Raw genomic sequence first — 18,402 nt, 5'->3', positions numbered from 1 at the left:
CCCAGACCTTAGAAGTCATGGTCGGCAATGTTTCACTCCTGAAAAAACCTGTTTTGCTCATGTCCAACAGAGAGGGAGAGGAACAAGGACTTTGTGTATTCTTCAGAACTGCCTGCCTCTCAAGCCATTTCAGGGGATGCTGGGCTAGGAACCAAAACAAAACACTCCTCAATAATTTCTGATTTCTGAGCATATCCATAACACCTGCTGGGAGAGGGCTAGAACCTTGCTTGAGACCTGCTGCAGAGCTAGGCATGAGCCAGAAGGAACCACTTCCCAGAGAGGTTCATCTTCAATTATTTACTTGGAAGCATTGGAAAACGCAATATGTACCATATAAAGCCACATTAAAGAATCTCATATGAGCTGGAGAGTTGGAGCAGTTGGTAAAGCAACTGAAGTGCTTACTTTGCAAGCACAGGGTCCTGAGTTTGGTCCCTAGACCTCTGTTGAACAGTCAGAGGTAGCAGTGGTAATAAACACTTGTAATCTTAACATGGATGAGGCAGAGAGGTGAATCTAGCTAGCCATCTTGCTTAATCGACAAACTCTAGACCAATCTTGTCTCAAAATAAGGTGGACAGTCATCCTGAGGAACACGACACCGAATGTTGTCCTCTGCCCTCCACATACACACACATGCATATACTGAATTGCAAACATGTGTGTGTCTACACACACATCACATATACAGCACACATATACACCTGAACACAGATGCGCAGCTTCACACCTCCCTACATCCATCCAGAGAATACCAAACGACGATGTATCCTTTACTATACAACCTATTAAATGTCTACTTTTCTGTAGTCCATTTAATTATATATATATATATATATATATATATATGTGTGTGTGTGTGTGTGTGTGTGTGTGTGTGTGTTTTCTTTTTCTTTTTTTGTTTTTTTTTCTGGTTAAGTCTGTTCTATTTGTTGATATAATTTTTTCTTTATTTATTTATTTATTTATTTTTTCATTTTGCAAATGTATAATTTATTCACTTATTGCAGCATTTACATTTATTTTATATCAGATTCTTTGATTGGAATTCCAAATCTCTAAAGCATCAATTTCATCTAGGTGAAATTATGTAAAACTGTGATTCATTTTCCAGGCAAAATCAGTCTATATTTATACTTTTATTACATTTACTGAGAATTGACTTTCTAGAACAACTTCTGGCAAATGCTCTTGTCCTCAAGTGTAAATGCCACAACCAAAAGGCATTAAGTATTCTTACATTATTGTTAGGATGCTTTTTAACAATGTTTCACATTTTATAGAATAAATTGCTTTTCTAGGTCATAGCCAGACACAACTGGGGCAACATATATGAACTTAAAAAAGACAAATAATGGTGAGGCAAAATATATAATTAATCTTTTTGCATGTGAATGTAAAGCTTCCCTTTTTTTTTCCTTGTTTAGTCTTTAGGCTGTCATCTTTTTTTTATTTTTTTTAAATTTATTTATTTATTAAAGATTTCTGTCTCTTCCCCGCCACCGCCTCCCATTTCCCTCCCCCTCCCCCAATTAAGTCCCCCCCCCAGCCCGAGAAGCAATCAGGGTTCCCTGTCCTGTGGGAAGTCCAAGGAACCCCTACCTCCATCCAGGTCTAGTAAGTTGAGCATCCAAACTGCCTAGGCTCCCACAAAGCCAGTGCGTGCAGTAGGATCAGAAACCCATTGCCATTGTTCTTGAGTTCTCAGTATTCCTCATTGTCCGCTATGTTCAGAGAGTCCGGTTTTATCCCAGGATCTTCCAGACACAGGCCAGCTGGCCTTGGTGAGTTCCCAATAGAACATCCCCATTGTCTCAGTGTGTGGGTGCACCCCTCGCAGTCCTGAGTTCCATGCTCGTGCTCTCTCTCCTTCTGCTCCTGATTTGGACCTTGAGATTTCAGTCCTGTGCTCCAATTTGGGTCTCTGTCTCTGTCTCCTTTCATCGCTTGCTGAAGATTAATATTCAGGAGGATGCCTGAATATTAATATGTTTTTCTTTGGGTTCTCCGAATTTAGCTTCTCTAGGATCACTAATTATAACCTCAATGTCCTTGGTTTATGGCTAGAAACCAAATATGAGTGAGTACATCCCATGTTCCTCTTTTTGGGTCTGGCTTACCTCACTCAGGATAGTGTTTTCTATTTCCATCCATTTGTATGCAAAATTCAAGAAGTCCTTGTTTTTTATTGCTGAGTAGTACTCTAATATGTATAAATTCCATACTTTCTTCATCCATTCTTCCATTGAAGGGCATCTAGGTTGTTTCCAGGTTCTGGCTATCACAAACAATGCTGCTATGAACATTGTAGAGCATATACTTTTGTTGTATGATAAGGCCTCTCTTGGGTATATTCCCAAGAGTGGTATTGCTGGGTCCAGGGGTAAGTTGATCCCGAATTTCCTGAGAAACCGCCATACTGCCTTCCAAAGTGGTTGCACAAGTTTGCATTCCCACCAGCAATGGATGAGTGTACCCCTTTCTCCACAACCTCTCCAACAAAGGCTATCATTGGTGTTTTTTATTTTAGCCATTCTGACAGGTGTAAGATGGTATCTTAAAGTTGTCTTGATTTGCATTTCTCTGATCGCTAAGGAAGTTGAGCATGACCTTAAGTGTCTTTTGGCCATTTGAAGTTCTTCTGTTGAGAATTCTCTGTTCAGCTCAATGCCCCATTTTATAATTGGGTTGATTAGCCTTTTACGGTCTAGTTTCTTGAGTTCTTTATATATTTTGGAGATCAGACCTTTGTCAGTTGCGGGGTTGGTGAAGATCTTCTCCCAGTTGGTGGGTTGCCTTTGTGTCTTAGCGACAGTGTCCTTTGCTTTACAGAAGCTTCTCAGTCTCAGGAGGTCCCATTTATTCAATGTTGCCCTTAGTGTCTGTGCTGCTGGGTTTATACATAGGAAGCAATCTCCTGTGCCCATGTGTTGTAGAGTACTTCCCACTTTCTCTTCTATCAGGTTCACTGTGTTCAGACTGATATTGAGGTCTTTAATCCATTTGGACTTGAGTTTTGTGCATGGTGATAGATATGGTTCTATTTTCATTCTTCTACAGGTTGACAACCAGCTTTGCCAGCACAATTTGTTGAAGATGCTCTCTTTTTTCCATTGTATACTTTTAGCTCCTTTATCGAAAATCAGGTGTTCATAGGTTTGTGGGTTAATGTCAGGGTCTTCTATTCGATTCCATTGGTCGACTTCTCTGTTTTTATGCCAATACCAAGCTGTTTTCAATACTGTAGCTCTGTAGTAGAGTTTGAAGACAGGGATGGTAATGCCTCCAGACGCTCCTTTGTTGTATAAGATTGTTTTGGCTATCCTGGGTTTTTTGTTTTTCCATATAAAGTTGATTATTGTCTTCTCCAGATCTGTGAAGAATTTTGATGGGATTTTGATGGGGATTGCATTGAATCTATAGATTGCTTTTGGTAGAATTGCCATTTTTACTATGTTGATCCTCCCAATCCAGGAGCAAGGAAGATCTTTCCATTTTCTGGTGTCCTCTTCAATTTCTTTCTTCAAAGACTTAAAGTTCTTGTCAAATAGATCTTTCACATCCTTGGTCAGAGTTACCCCAAGATATTTTATGCTATTTGTGGCTATCGTGAAAGGTGATGCTTCTCTAATTTCCCTCTCTGTTTCCTTATCCTTAGTGTATAGGAAGGCCACTGATTTTTTGGAGTTGATCTTGTATCCTGCCACATTACTAAAGGTGTTTATCAGCTGTAGGAGTTCTTTGGTAGAGTTTTTGGGGTCGCTTATGTATACTATCATATCATCTGCAAATAACGAGAGCTTAACTTCTTCTGTTCCGATACGAATCCCCTTGATCCCTTTATGTTGTCTTATTGCTATTGCTAGAACTTCAAGCACTATATTGAAGAGGTATGGAGAGAGTGGACAGCCTTGTCGTGTTCCTGATTTTAGTGGGATGGCTTTGAGTTTTTCTCCATTTAATTTAATGTTAGCTGACGGCTTGCTGTAAATAGCTTTTATTATATTTAGGTATGACCCTTGTATCCCTAATCTCTCCAAGACTTTTATCATAAAGGGGTGTTGAATTTTGTCAAATGCTTTTTCAGCATCTAATGAAATGATCATATGGTTTTTTTCTTTCAGTTTATTTATATGGTGGATTACATTGATAGATTTTCGTATGTTGAACCAGCCCTGCATCTCTGGGATGAAGCCTACTTGATCATAATGGATAATTTTTCTAATGTGTTCTTGGATTCGGTTTGCCAGTATTTTATTGAGAATTTTTGCGTCGATATTCATGAGTGAGATAGGCCTGTAATTTTCTTTCTTGGTTGGGTCTTTGTGTGGTTTTGGTATCAGAGTAACTGTAGCTTCATAAAAGGAATTTGGCAATGACTCTTCTGTTTCTATATTGTGAAATACATTAAGGAGTATAGGTATTAGCTCTTCTTGGAAGTTCTGGTAGAATTCTGCATTGAAACCATCTGGTCCTGGGCTTTTTTTGGAAGGTAGATTTTTGATAACGGTTTCTAGCTCTTCGCGACTAACAGGTCTATTTAAATCGTTCACCTGGTCTTGGTTTAGCTTTGGTATGTGGTACTTATCTAAAAAAATGTCCATTTCTTTTGCATTCTAGTTTTGTGGCATATAGGCTTTTGTAGTAAGATCTAATGATTCTCTGAATTTCCTCTGTGTCTGTGGTTATGTCCCCCTTTTCATTTCTGATCTTATTTATTTGCGTGTTCTCTCTCTGTCGTTTAATTAGTTTGGATAGGGGTTTGTCGATCTTGTTGATTTTCTCCAAGAACCAGCTTTTTGTTTCATTGATTCTTTGGACTGTTTTCTGCGTTTCTATTTTGTTGATTTCCGCCCTCAGTTTGATTATTTCCAGTCTTCTACTCCTCCTGGGCGCATCTGCTTCTTTTTTTTCTAAAGCTTTCAGGTGTGCTGTTAAGTCTCCGATGTATGCTTTCTCTGTTTTCTTTAAGTGGGCACTTAGTGCTATGAACTTTCCTCTTAGCACTGCTTTCATTGTGTCCCATAGGTTTGAGTATGTTGTCCCTTTATTTTCATTAAATTCAAGGAAGACTTTAATTTCTTTCTTGATTTCTTCCTTGACCCAGGTGTGGTTCAGTAGTTGACTGTTCAGTTTCCATGAGTTTGTCGGCTTTCTGGAGGTAGGATTGTTGTTGAATTCTAACTTTAATCCGTGGTGATCTGATAAGACACAGGTGGACACTGATATTTTTTTGTATCTGTGGAGGTTTCCTTTGTTTCCGAGTATGTGGTCAATTTTCGAGAAGGTTCCATGGGCTGCAGAGAAGAAGGTATATTCTTTCCTATTTGGGTGGAATGTTCTATAGATGTCTGTTAAGTCCATTTGCTTCATTACCTCCAGTAGTTCTCTTACTTCTCTATTAGGTTTCTGTCTGATTGACCTGTCCATTGCTGAGAGAGGTGTATTGAAGTCTCCTACTACTAGTGTGTGTGGTTTGATGTCTGCCTTGAGTTTTAGTAATATTTCTTTTACATACGTGGGTGCTTTTATATTAGGGGCGTAAATATTCAGGATTGAGACGTCATCCTGACAAATTGTTCCTGTTATGAGTATAAAGTGTCCATCTCGATCTCTTCTGATTGATTTTAGTTTGAAGTCAGTTTTGTTAGAAATTAATATGGCCACACCTGCTTTTTTCTTAGGACCATTTGCTTGAAAGACCTTTTCCCAGCCCTTTACTCTGAGTAGATGCCTGTCTTTGTGGTTGAGATGTGTTTCTTGCAAACAGCAGAATGTTGGATCCTGTTTTCGTATCCAATCTCTTAGCCTGTGCCTTTTTATAGGTGAATTGAGACCATTAATATTAAGTGATACTAATGACCAGTGGTTGTTTACGCCGGATATTCTTATTGTTTTTGGAAGTAGAATTTGTGTGTCTCCCTTCTTTGAGTTGTGCCAGTGAAGGGTCGCTAGATGCCTGAGTTATTGTAGGCAGTGTTGGCTATGTTGGATTCCTTGGGTTGCAGTTTTCCTTCTATTACTTTCTGTAGGGCTGGATTCGTGGCTACGTATTGTTTAAATTTGTTTTTATCCTGGAATGTCTTGATTTCTCCATTTATAGTGAACGAAAGCTTGGCTGGGTATAGTAGTCTGGGCTTGCATCCATGGTCTCTTAGCTTCTGCAGTACTTCTATCCAGGACCTTCTGGCTTTCATTGTTTCCATAGAGAAATCAGGTGTAAGTCTGATCGGTTTACCTTTATAAGTTACTTGGCCTTTTTCCTTTGCAGCTCTTAGTATTCTTTCTTTAACCTGTATATTTTGTGTTTTGATTATTATATGGCGAGGGGATGTTTTCCTTTGATCCAGTCTGTTTGGTGTTCTGTATGCTTCTTGAATATTCAAAGGAATATCTTTCTTTATGTTGGGAAAGTTTTCTTCCATAATTTTGTTCAAAATATTTTCTGGGCCTTTGAGCTGTGACTCTTCTCCTTCTTCTATTCCTATTATTCTTATATTTGGTCTTTTTATTGTGTCCCATAATTCCTGAATGTTTTGTGATGAGAATTTGTTGGCTTTGCAGTTTTCTTTGATCAGAGCATTTATTTTCTCTATGGTGTCCTCAGAATCTGAGATTCTTTCTTCTATTTCTTGTATTCTATTGATTATGCTTGTTTCTGTAGGCTCTGCTCGTTGACCTAGATTTTCCATATCCAGCTGGTCCTCAGTTTGTGTTTTCTTCCTTGCTTCCATTTCAGTTTTCAATTCTTGAACTGTTTCCATTACCTGTTTGATCGTTCTTTCTTGGTTTCCCAGGGTATTATGTACGTATTTACTCATTTCTTCAAATTTTTGGTTATACTTCTCATCCATTTCTATAAGGGCATTTTTCACATGTTGTTTAAGGGACTCTATTGCGTTCATAAAGTCAATTTTTTCCACTTCTTCTGTGTTAGGGTGTTGGAGACCTTCTGTTGTAAGATCATTGGGTTCTGGTGTTTTCATGTTGTTTTTCAGATTATTGGGTGAATTCTTTCCTTGGCGCCTGCCCATCTCCTCCTATCGATGCTATCTAAGGGGTCTTTTAAAACTGGTTCAGGTTTCCCTGTTGGCCAGGGGCTCCTCTTATAAAATGCCCTTGCTCTGTTTCCTGGTTCCTGCCGGGGGGCCAAGATCCCTCTCTCCCCTCAGAAAGGTCTTCAGGAATAGGACCCGGCTCCTCCTTTGCCAGGGACCTCCTGAACCGAAGGCCTACCTCTTTGGTTTAATTGTAGTGGGGCGATCTGTTCTTGGTGTTGCGCCCGGTCCCTGCAGCCTGCTTCTGCTGCTGGGACGGTTCCCGCCGCCAGCAGCCTGTGTCCTCTGCTGCCACTCTGGTCCCAGTGGGTCCCCGCCGGCTGTGCTGGGGGTCCTCTTTTTTTATTTATTTATTAAAGATTTCTGCCTCCTCCCCTCCACCACCTCCCATATCCCTCCCCTCCCCCAATCAATGCAGATTAAAGAAAGCGTTTTCACAGTAAGTGTTTCAGCTGTGATTTATTTTTAGTATACTGACAACAGATCAGGTGGTTGGGAGGTTAGAATCTCCCAAGGCAGCCCAGCGTCAAGTCAAGTTCTCTCTACTGCTTCTGAGTGTTATCAAAGAGGATTCCAGAAACACTTCCACTGACTTCAGATCTTTAAAGCATCTACTCAGGGACCCTTTGCCTAGGGTATTAATGGGCTAAGCCTGAAATCTTTATCTCTGTGGCACAGAGCATTTGGTAGTTTCTTTTATAAATGTATTCCATTTTTCAAGTTGTTCAAAAGACAAGTATCTTATGCTATATGTCATTAAGTGAACTCTACAGAAGCAAAGTGGTGGTAAGGATGTCCTAGTAGCTATTTAGTCACAAGGGAACGAGGCACCAGCAGTGATCTGGGCTCTGAGTATCGAAAACACTACAGTTTATCCAATGCCTGTTGAGGAGGTGTGCCATAAATGATAGAGCAAGTTTAACCATAGAAAGTTTTCTGTTCTGTGACCTGGATTCAGTTTTATTCTTTGGAAGGTCTCAGGGGCAAACGCATTTCTCTAAAGTCTATACTTGTTCCCTGAAATCCCACTAATGCTACATTCTGGATTTGGTTGCAGATATTAGGTTACTTGATCCCTTTTAATATTCCTAAAGCTGAACTCATTGTTTCTGAGTCCACTCAGACTACTTGGTCTCTACGGCTTGCTACCCCGCCATTTCTAGGAGTGCAAATAGCAAGCCTACATGGACTCCTCTTTTTCTCTCATGGTGATAAACACCAGGCCTCGGTAGCTACCCACTCCCAAACTCTCATACATACCCTGTCATTCTCAATGGTCCTTTTAACCTGTGCCTCAAAGCCCTTGATAGTTTTTAAGGACTGTGGTGGTTGAATGAGAATGCTCCCCATCATCTCTGCCATTTGAATACGTGGTTCCCAGTTGCTGGAGCTGTTGGAGGAGGCTTAGGAGGTGTGACCTTCTTGAAAGAAGTACCTCACTGTGGGCAGCCTTTGAGGTTTCATTCTCTCTGATTCCTGCTTGTAGTTTACAATGTAAGTTCTCAGCTTTCTTTTCCAGCTGCAATGCCTGCTTGTTGCTGTACTGACAGACTCTTCTCCCTCTGGAACTTTCAGCCAAAATAAATCCTCCCTTCTGTAAGTTGCCTTGGTCATGTTTTTTTATTACACTAATAGAAAAGCAACTAATAAAAAGACATTTTTTTGGTACAATTTTTCTGATTCCTTCTTTCCGTCACACACTTCCTGATGGCAATCTGAACAGAACTGCCTGGCTAAGCTCCAGTCACATGATACTACCACTGTACTGACAGTCTTACTCATTTATGCTTCCCCTTCAAGAACATCAAACCAGACAACCCCTACTTCTCGTTTGAGCATGCCACTTTCTCTGAGGACATTCTTGACTCTTTCCTTCTTTCTCTCAGCAAGTGTTGAAATTTCTCCCCCTAGGAAGTTCTATCCTACACATCTTCTTCCAAGCAGACTCTGTTTTGGCGGCCACATGTCTAGGCCTTTTTCTACAACTGGTTAGTAAGTTGCCTGTGGATGAAGGGCATGTTCTATTGTCAATCGTCCTGTTGCACACAGCATGATATCTAGAAACAAGGAGCTTTACTTGGAGGCATGCCCTAGATTTTCCTCCCACTGCCTTTTTCCATGCTCCTGTGAGGTAGGGGAAGAAGAATTGAATAGCGATGATGGTAGCAGGATTCTGGCTGTGCCAAGTCAACCTCCTGAAGTGCCCGGGAATTAGAGCAGAAGAGACAAGTGGATGAGAGAGTCTTCTAAGCCTGCTGACATATAACCAGTACAAAGTACAAATGAGTCAGGGCAGAGTTTCCTGTTGGTACCACTTGCTGTTTCATCCCCAGTACCTGGCAGAATCTCTGTTATGTAACTTTTCAAGTGATATTTGCTGACTACACAACAGATGGATGGGCTGACAGAATGAAAGAAAGATTGACCTGCCCGCCCATGCGCTTCCCATTTTCAGCTTCCAGTACTGCAGCATGTGTATGTGTAAGTATAGATGTGCTCTTCAGGCACAGCTGAAAATTAGCTATTAGAGTTTTTCTTTCACAACCAGCCACAGATAAAACATAAAGAGGGACTGGAGAGATTGCCCAGTGGTTTGGGAACACTTGCTCTTCTTGCAGAGGATCCAGGTTCAATTGCCAACACCTGAAATGGATGGGTTATAACTGCCTCTAGCTTCAGCTCTAGGAGATCTGATCCCTTTTTCTATCCTCTGATAATTCTACACACAAGTGATCTTAAAAAATAGAACATAATGATAACTACTTATGTTTGAAATTAGTAACCGCATAGATTCTAAGTTAGTGAAATAAATAGGATATATATACACATACATGTATGCGTGTATATATAGGATATATGTCTATCGTATATCATATATACACATATATATCCTGTATATACACATGTATGTATATATATATACAATATATATTTGTTTTTATTTACTAAAAGAAATAAAATCATTGTTAAGTCTGTAGGCCTCCTGCCTGAAAATCCTATCATTTTTGTATTTTAAGAATTAGAAAAAAAATTAGTTATTGAGTAACAGGTAGAAAGAATTTATTTTGTAAGTCATTCTTACAGATGGTAACTCCAGGTGGACTTGAGGAACCTAGGCTTGGTTACCAGAGAGATTCAGGGTCCTGCTTCCTGTAGCTATGCAGAGCAGGAATGGGCAGGAGGCTCCAACACTGTCTGACCTGGTGGAGGTGGGCTAGGCTTTTTCTTCTGGTTTATATTCTTCCAGATAAGCCTGGCCCTCTCTTCTTTTCCCAGAGAAGTACAGCTAATTCTATCTTTATCTGTGATGGACACTGTCATAGTCACTCACTGTAAAGCAGACAAAAGCCAGTGGAGGGATGAAAACAATCCCAAATAGATCTTTCTTGGACTGATTTGTATCAGTTTTGTATCAGGGTTATAAACAATTCGGCGTATGATGACAAAGGAGACAGGCAGGCACTTGGGGACAAGGAGAACAAAGAATCCTTTCCCTTTCCTTCCTTTTCCTTCCTCATTTTGTTTCTGGTCTATGTGCTAAAGCAAACATCCTGGGAGCTGAAAGCCTTCTGCAGACATTTGCCTCCTCTCTTTTTTCTTCCCTCAGGTATCTGCACCTTGCATTCTGCCCTCCATCCTTGCAGGGCACATGCTATAATGTAAATCAGCGCTGCAAACATGACTCATTATTTTCCTCTCGGAATGGAATATGAACACATCAATTATGTGTCAGCCAGCTTCCCAATGTGCACCCTTGTCGCGCTGACCTCACTCTGCTTTTGTATTGCCGAGGTACTCCTGACAGTTGTCCACTGAGTTAGCTCCCCACATTTCTCCCCGATTATCTTCTCACGTTAACACCTTCCCAGACTTCCCTCTTATTAGCCCTCCTGACACGCAGACTCAGGGAGGCTGCACTCCGGGGCACTCACCACTGCTTGTAGTCCGCATCACAGTTGCAGTAGTACTTGGGGTCTGTGCAGTTGCGCTCGATGCCGCAGGCACACTTCTGAATCCCAGGCTCTGAGCCTCCCCAGTAGTAGTGCTTCTCATTGGCTTTGCCAACCCACCACGTGTAAGGACTTCCATCTGCAAGGAAAAGGAAAAGCACAGTTAGAGAAGGGCCTAAATTGCATCCTTATAATCTTACCCTTGTTCTCTCATCTTAGGAACTATAGCAGTTTCTGATAGACTGAATGCCACATGCCCATTTTTAACGTAAAATTAGTTTAATAGTAGGAACATTTAATTAAAACATCAGACAGAACGTCAAAGTTCAAGTTTCTTCTCTCTCTTCATACATCTCAGTGGACAAAAGCTTTGACATTCAAGCTTCTATAACTTAGGTATTAATTCAGGGAATGGGAATTCTAGATGGCGTCAGGCTGCATTGAAGGCATATGAACCATTCTGCAATATACAGCTAACTCCATAGATGATTTTGCTCTTCTGAGAACTGATAGAAGTATGGAGATAAAAGATGGCTAGAGTTAAGTGTGGGCTTTGCCATGTCTTAAGTTTGGCTTCTTAGTTTTATTTATAAAGAGCTTCGGTCTAGAAAGGCTAAATCCTTCTTTTATTAGCCAGGAGATTTATGCCTCACATCAAAAGTCTGACACCATATCATACCACACTAGCTGTTATGAAGTCATCTCTCTGTGTCCATAGCTTCTATGTCCACACAATCAGCAAGCTGGGAACCAAAACAAACATACGCAGACCTCTCATAGTGATTCCTTCAGTTACAGTGTGCAAGAACTATTTACACAGCGTTTACCTTACATTAGCTATAAAGTTAATCTAGAGATGATGCAACATATTGGTGAAGATGTGGGTACATAGGTTATAGAAAGTGTTACCCCATGTGATACAAGGAATCTGAGTATCTTGTCTACAGATGTTGGGATGTGCAGGAACTCCCGGATCCAAATCCCCTATCCATTCCATTCATTTATTTATCCCTTTAGCTGGTCATCAAAACTCTTTGTGTTCTGATTATGTGCTAAACAGAAGAACAACAGAGGAGAAATGCAGGTTGCAGGGAATGAGGAGACAGATGTATGAATGCTGTGAGCGTGGGAGGGGGTGTGAGGTAAAGGACATGGTGAATGCTTTCTCTGAGCTGTGTCTCGTAGGTTGATTTGATCTAAGTGAACTGAAACATAAGCAGAAAGGAGTTCTATATAAAGGGAACAGTAAGCAACAGTTCATACAGAAGAGTTTTATATGCAGTGTGTATGCAGAAGCAACCATGTGGTACTAAGTAGGGCTGGGGAGAAGAGTTGGGGAGTGTAGCAGCAAAACACAGTATTAGATAGCAAATGAGGGCTGAGCTGGAAAATCTTTGTCCAAAGGAGAAATTGTTTCACACTGACTACTTCTTGCCTTTTAGGGCTACTGTCCTCCAGCTTATGAAGCCTGAACTTTATCCTGAAATAATAGGAGGCCACAGGAGGATTTGGGTCAGGGAATCATTACTGTTCAATTTGGGTTTTAACAATATAGAGTAAGATAAAAGATGAATTTCTATGTGATGATATCAGGGAGGAGAGGCTTTAAGGTCTCTTGATAATGGAAGAGATAATTAATAATGTGAAACTAGGAGAGGATAAAGAAAACAGAAAGCATCTGGGATAGCTGGAGTAGATGGAACTTAGGAGAGGAGGGGGTTAGGAGGCACTGTGAACACACTCTGGGCTTCTGGTCTAGGAAACTAAGAGAATACTAGCATGCTCTATTGGGGGAGATGATGTGGGATTCCCCTCTGTATGCTGTGAATATGTTTTATTACCATTGGTTAACAAAGAAATTGTTTTGGCCAATGACTTAGCAGAGTAAAGCCAGGTGGGAAATCAGAACAGAGGGGGGGGGCAGAGTCAAAGAGACACCATGTAGCTGTTGAAGGAGACAGATGCTGGACCGTTATCAGTAAGTTACAGCCTCAAGCCAATAAACAGATTAATAGAAATGGATTAATTTTAGATCTAAGAGTTAGTTAAGAAGAAGCCTGAGCTAATAGGCCAAGTGTTATAATTAATACAGTTTCTGTGTGATTATTTGGGGCTGGACAGCCAGGAAATGAACGAACAGCATCTGTCTACAGGAAGACATTTTCAGTTCAACAAAAGTTGAAAAATAAGATGACAAGTCTGGCACATCCTCCAGGCAATCAGATGCAGACATCCAGCCCCAGAAGCATTTCCTGAGCTGAAAGTCTTGTTTCAGCATCCATCAGGGCAAGCTGGAAAATACTGGGAGAGGCAGAGATACCCGTGGGATCTTTAAGACTACAACAGCATCACAAATGGTGCTGGAATTCCACAGGAGGCTGCCAGAGAAGTGGAAGGAAAATGAATCTACTCTAAGAGAATGCCAGCAAGAACAGCCTGGAGGCAGAAAGGATGAGAAGAGGGACTGAGAAGATGCTGGCCATGGGGCCTTTTTCTTCCATTTCATGTGCTGAGAGCACTCAGGATGAATCCTCCTTTCTTAACAAAGTGTCTGAGTGTTTGAAACAGCATGCTAGTCTTAACTACGGTGCTATCCAGAAATGTTCTAGAACCCATTCCCCTTGTTTAATGGAAACTTTTATTTATTAGCAATAGTTCTGTTTCCTCTATTCCTAGTGCCACTGACATCCATTCTCTTTGATTCTCTGATTTTGCTCTTTTAGGATCCTGACACAATTGCATTCAGCATGCATGTCTGTGTACAATGCAATTTCCTTTCTGCTTTCTCTTCCTGTCAGTCTTTATCCTATTTTATTGCTTCTATACTGAAATAACACTATTCTTGAAAAGGAAGGAAAAATCTACAAGAGGTAAGAATGTGGAAGAATTTTGGGGATATGCTAAGAGGACAGATGGACCTTAGAATAAATTAGGAATGACAAAATTAATGGAGATAGGGCCAGCCAGTAAGCCAAAGAGGGAATCCATTAAAATCTCTGGGCCTGTGGGTGAAATTCCATTATAAGAATCTACCTCCACCTGTCCTTTTAGGACACTAAGTACATGCACACTTGTGTCTGTCAGTGCTCTGAAGGAAGACGTGGGAAAGCCTTGTTCTTCAGTTACCGACTGGGTAATCGCAACATCTAGGTAAATAATATCATAGTCATCATGATGCTGTAATGAACATACTTCTGTGATACCAAGTGGGATGCTGTACAGTTTTCCTCAAGAGCAGATTTGTTAAAATGCAGGCTGTTTAAAGCCACTGAAAGTGGTTCTGGATTCAGAGTCATGCTCTGAGTCCTGAGGGAATCAACACTCTAACTCGAAAAGGAACGAGGTGGGTGTTCTGTTCCATATAAGTACCCAGATTTCTCTTAATTTAGAAAGCTTACTGTTTTCCATATTATGATCATTATGGGAAACTTAAGAACTTGATTTGGTAGGTATCTGATAGAGAAAGATTTCCCTTCTGTTTCAAAGGGAAAGAGAAGCCAACTTTCTGATCTGAGGGGCCAATCTGCAGCTGTATCCTCCCTAGAGGGGCCCTGTCTCAGCAGAGAAGCCATTTTGTTTTGAACTCTGTACTCAAATGATTTTGCTTCAGGGTCTCTTCTCTTTCTGTCAGGGTCAGCGGAAAGTACCAGAGTTTTGACACTTCCTAATGTCAAAGCCATGGCCCATGATACAAAATTGTTTTCCTTCTGTAACGTCCAGTTCCTTTTTTTAAAGGTTTGCAAAGTGTGCTTTATGGGAACTATCTAATCTATCCCAGGAAACGTGCAGGTTATTTGTCCTTTGAGCTGTCACAGGTCTTCTGGAGTCTGTCTCTGGCTGTGTGACAGTGGAAAGGGGACTCTGAGAAGATACTGTGTTGGCTGTGCACGGGAACTGCTGAAGAAATCTGCCTGCAGAGATCCATTGTCTGATGAGAATTTCAGTACTGTGGAGAGGTTGGAACATTGCAGGTCCACAGGCTTATGTTGGTCTTAGTTCTGGCTCTCTGGACTAGCCATTCCATGCCATCCACTGAGTCAAAACCAACGCCTTGTGACAACAGATCAAACATTTTAGAATCTATTGACATATTAGGCAACCAGGACTACCAATCCACAAGCCAAGTATGTCCTCAGATAGCATCTTAGGTTTACAAGAAAGGCTTCGCTCATGATGTACCTGCCTCTCTCATGTACCCACAAATCCTTTTTAAATTCGCCTTATTTCTGTCAAACTATAAAAACTTCATAAAACTGCTTCCACATTGGGACATGGAAATTGGGGTAACCCAAATCTGTGTTTCAAAGCCCTGGTCACTCACAATGACTCCAGCATAAACTATCTTTTATTCCCTTTAAGAAGAAAGCTGTGGTTTTTGTGTTGACAGCAGGAAGCAGGAAAAGGTAGATAGTACTGGGCTGACTTGCAAAAGGCACATGGGTCAAACTTCACCCTAGCCAGATAAGAAACTTTACTTCCTTAGCTATCGAATCCAATTTGAGTATTTCATTGTTTAGCTGACTAATGATAAATGGTTTCTCCCCCAGTAAATTTTGGTTAGTGTCATTGTTTTAGAAAATTAAGAGGTGCAATACTTTCTGGCTGGGGGGCAGGGATAAAATAGACCCAAATAGAAGTGGAGTTAATAGACCAACCAAGAGGAACAACTTATTCAGTCCATGCCAAAAACGCTTAGGAAAAGAATTCTATACCTGAGACCCTCAGTTTCATGTCTACTTTTTCCAGCGGCCAATTGAAACAACTCCACACCGTGTCTTTCTTGTCGTTTCAGACAATTATAGAAACTCACATGACCCAAGAGCTATGGTTCAATATTCTTTGTGAAAATCAGAACAATGTCAACAAAAGGAGCAAGATAGCGTTCAGCTGCACCTTTGGAAGGAGACTATGAGAGTGGAAGAAGAGGGACAGCTGGCTCCTGACAGCGTCTGCGGGGGCTGCCCAGACACTGGGGAAAGGAAGTTTCATTGTCAGGTTTGCTTTAGATGCACAGCAAGAACTCTCAGGTCTGCATAAAAGTCTGGCTCTGTACCAGTAGAAGAGAGAGAGAGAGAGAGAGAGAGAGAGAGAGAGAGAGAGAGAGAGAGAGAGAGAGAGAGAGAGAGAGAGAGAGAGTTGTGTGGTTCTGTAGGTGGATGTGCATTTTACATGCCTGTATTTGTGCCTGTGTGTACATCTGTATCCAAATTTGGGTGCCATTCTGTAGGTGTTCACATCTTATTTGAGTCAAGATCTCTCACTAGCCCTGAACTCATCATGGAAGCTTGCATCATGTCAAGGTCTCTCGCTAGCCCCAAACTCATCCTGGAAGCTAGCTAGCAAGCATCCCAGGGTTTCCAGCTTCCTAGCACTAGGATTCCTGTCCTGCCTAACTGTTCTTGAGTGAAATTTGTTCTGGGGACCAAATTCATATTTGCATGCTTGCAGGGTAAGCATTTTAGCAACTGCCTCTCCCTCCCACCCCCAGTTTTGTAAGGAAGAGCCTCATTTCAACGAAAGGAACGAGTCTTACTGGACAGCAGGATACAAAGAGAAAGTTCTATAGTGGTATTTCCTCTGTTGAGCCTGAATGAAGCGGCATACCAGGGGTCAGGGGAGAGTATGAGAGGGACTTGGCTAGCAAGCCTCTTTTCCCTTCTCTGTTGCTCAAACCACAGTACTTCTGACTGGATAACTAATGCTTCAGGTGAGGAAAATGCAAAGTTGATATTACTGCATTCTCTTTCCAAGAAGAATAAATTAAGTCCCCACAAAGCACATGACTTTTGGCATGAGCAAACCAACAAACAAATTGGCAATAAGACAAACCAATTCCTGGGCAAAAAGGAAATTGAGCGTTTTGTTATTCATATCAGCTAATTTGGTTTTAAATCACAATAACAAAAATAAATCATTAATTTTGTATATATTTCATATTTAGCAAGGGAAGAGTGATTCAATTTTCTCTTTGAGCAAAGAACTGCTTAATTCCAGTGCTATCCTAATGAAATGCTATTTTTTTCCTTTACAAACCATTACTTACCTATTAATTGGCTTTGGGGGGAAAATAGTTAAAGGCAATCAAAGTGAAAAGACTTTTTAAAAGACAAGAATATGAAGTGGTAAGAAATGAAATAAATTATCCAAGAGTTCAGAGACTTGTCTGTGAAGATTCTAGTTAACTGTGTCACGTAGGTGAGTCACTGTACTCAGATGCCACATTCTAGGTTAGTGAGACACTAGGTTGTCAAGGTGAGGCACAGTGAATTAAATCAGGCAGGAAGGGATGGAATGAAGTCTAATCACTCTGCTGTTTGAATCCACTTCAGATCAAATTACATCACAGCAGAGAGTTTCTTATGAGCTGGATGAAGCTAGAGAGAGAGAAAGAGGGCACTTAAAGACTTTAGTCTACTTAGGACTACCATTCTCGCTAATAACAAATTGTTGCGGAAGTGCCCGAGCCAATGCATGGAGACACCAGAAAATGCAGTCTGTACACGGGTTTTCCGGAGTCTGTGCTATGTGTAACTTACCAGGCTGCTTAACTACTAAGTAGACATGTGCTCAAACAAGACTCAAGTTTGTGTCTGGGACATCTAATGAGTTTCATTCGTCCACTTCTAGAAGATATGCAAAGCAATACCCCAAAACTTCATAGTTCCCTAAATGTTTAACTATTTCCAGATTATTTATGGACTCACGGGAGACTTTTTAAATTTAATTTTTATTGTTTTTATTGAGCTATATGTTTTTCTCTCCTCCCCTCCCTTCCACTCTCTCCCATGGTCTCCATACTCCCAATTTACTCAGGAGATCTTGTCTTTTTCTACTTTTCATGTAAATTAGATCCATGTATGTCACTCTTAAGGTTCTCATTGCTGTCTAGATTCTCTGGGATTGTGAAATGTAAGCTGGTTTTTCTTTGCTTTATGTCTAAAACCCATTTATAAGTGAGTACATATGATATTTATCATTCTGGGTCTGGGTTACATCACTCAATATGATGTTTTCTAGATCCAACCATTGGCCTGCAAATTTCAAGATGTCGTTATTTTTTTCTGCTGTGTAGTACTCCATTGTGTATATGTACCACATTTTTCTTATCTATTTTGCAGTTGAGAGACATTTAGCTGATCTCCAAAATATACAAAGAACTCAAGAAATTGGTCATCAAAAGAACAAATAGCTCAATAAAAAATGGTGTACAGACCTAAACAGAGAACTCTCAACAGAGGAATCTAAAATGGTGGAAAGACACTTAAGAAAATGCTCAATATCCTTAACCATCAGAGAAATGCAAATCAAAACAACTCTGAGATTCCATCTTACATCTGTAAGAGTTTCCAAGATCCAAAACACTGATGACAACTTATGCTGGAGAGGTTGTG

General features: G+C 40.7%; 1 protein-coding gene across 3 annotated transcripts in view; it reads right to left on the bottom strand.

Annotated features, from left to right (window-relative positions):
* The window catches only part of Cntnap2 (contactin associated protein 2), a 2,084,252-nt gene that overhangs the window by 509,616 nt on the left and 1,556,234 nt on the right, over positions 1–18,402 (bottom strand). For all 3 annotated transcript variants that reach the window (XR_012908553.1, XR_012908554.1, XM_075953824.1), the window contains exon 14: positions 10,994–11,150. Coding sequence is in view for 1 of the 3 variants with exons in the window: in XM_075953824.1 (XP_075809939.1) it covers positions 10,994–11,150 (157 nt within the window). In the remaining 2 variants the exon portion in view is untranslated. The remainder of the gene's footprint in view (positions 1–10,993; positions 11,151–18,402) is intronic.

Source organism: Microtus pennsylvanicus, chromosome 19 (genome assembly GCF_037038515.1).
Source record: "Microtus pennsylvanicus isolate mMicPen1 chromosome 19, mMicPen1.hap1, whole genome shotgun sequence".
Taxonomy (NCBI): domain Eukaryota; kingdom Metazoa; phylum Chordata; class Mammalia; order Rodentia; family Cricetidae; genus Microtus; species Microtus pennsylvanicus.
This window is presented reverse-complemented; position numbering and strand designations above follow the sequence as displayed.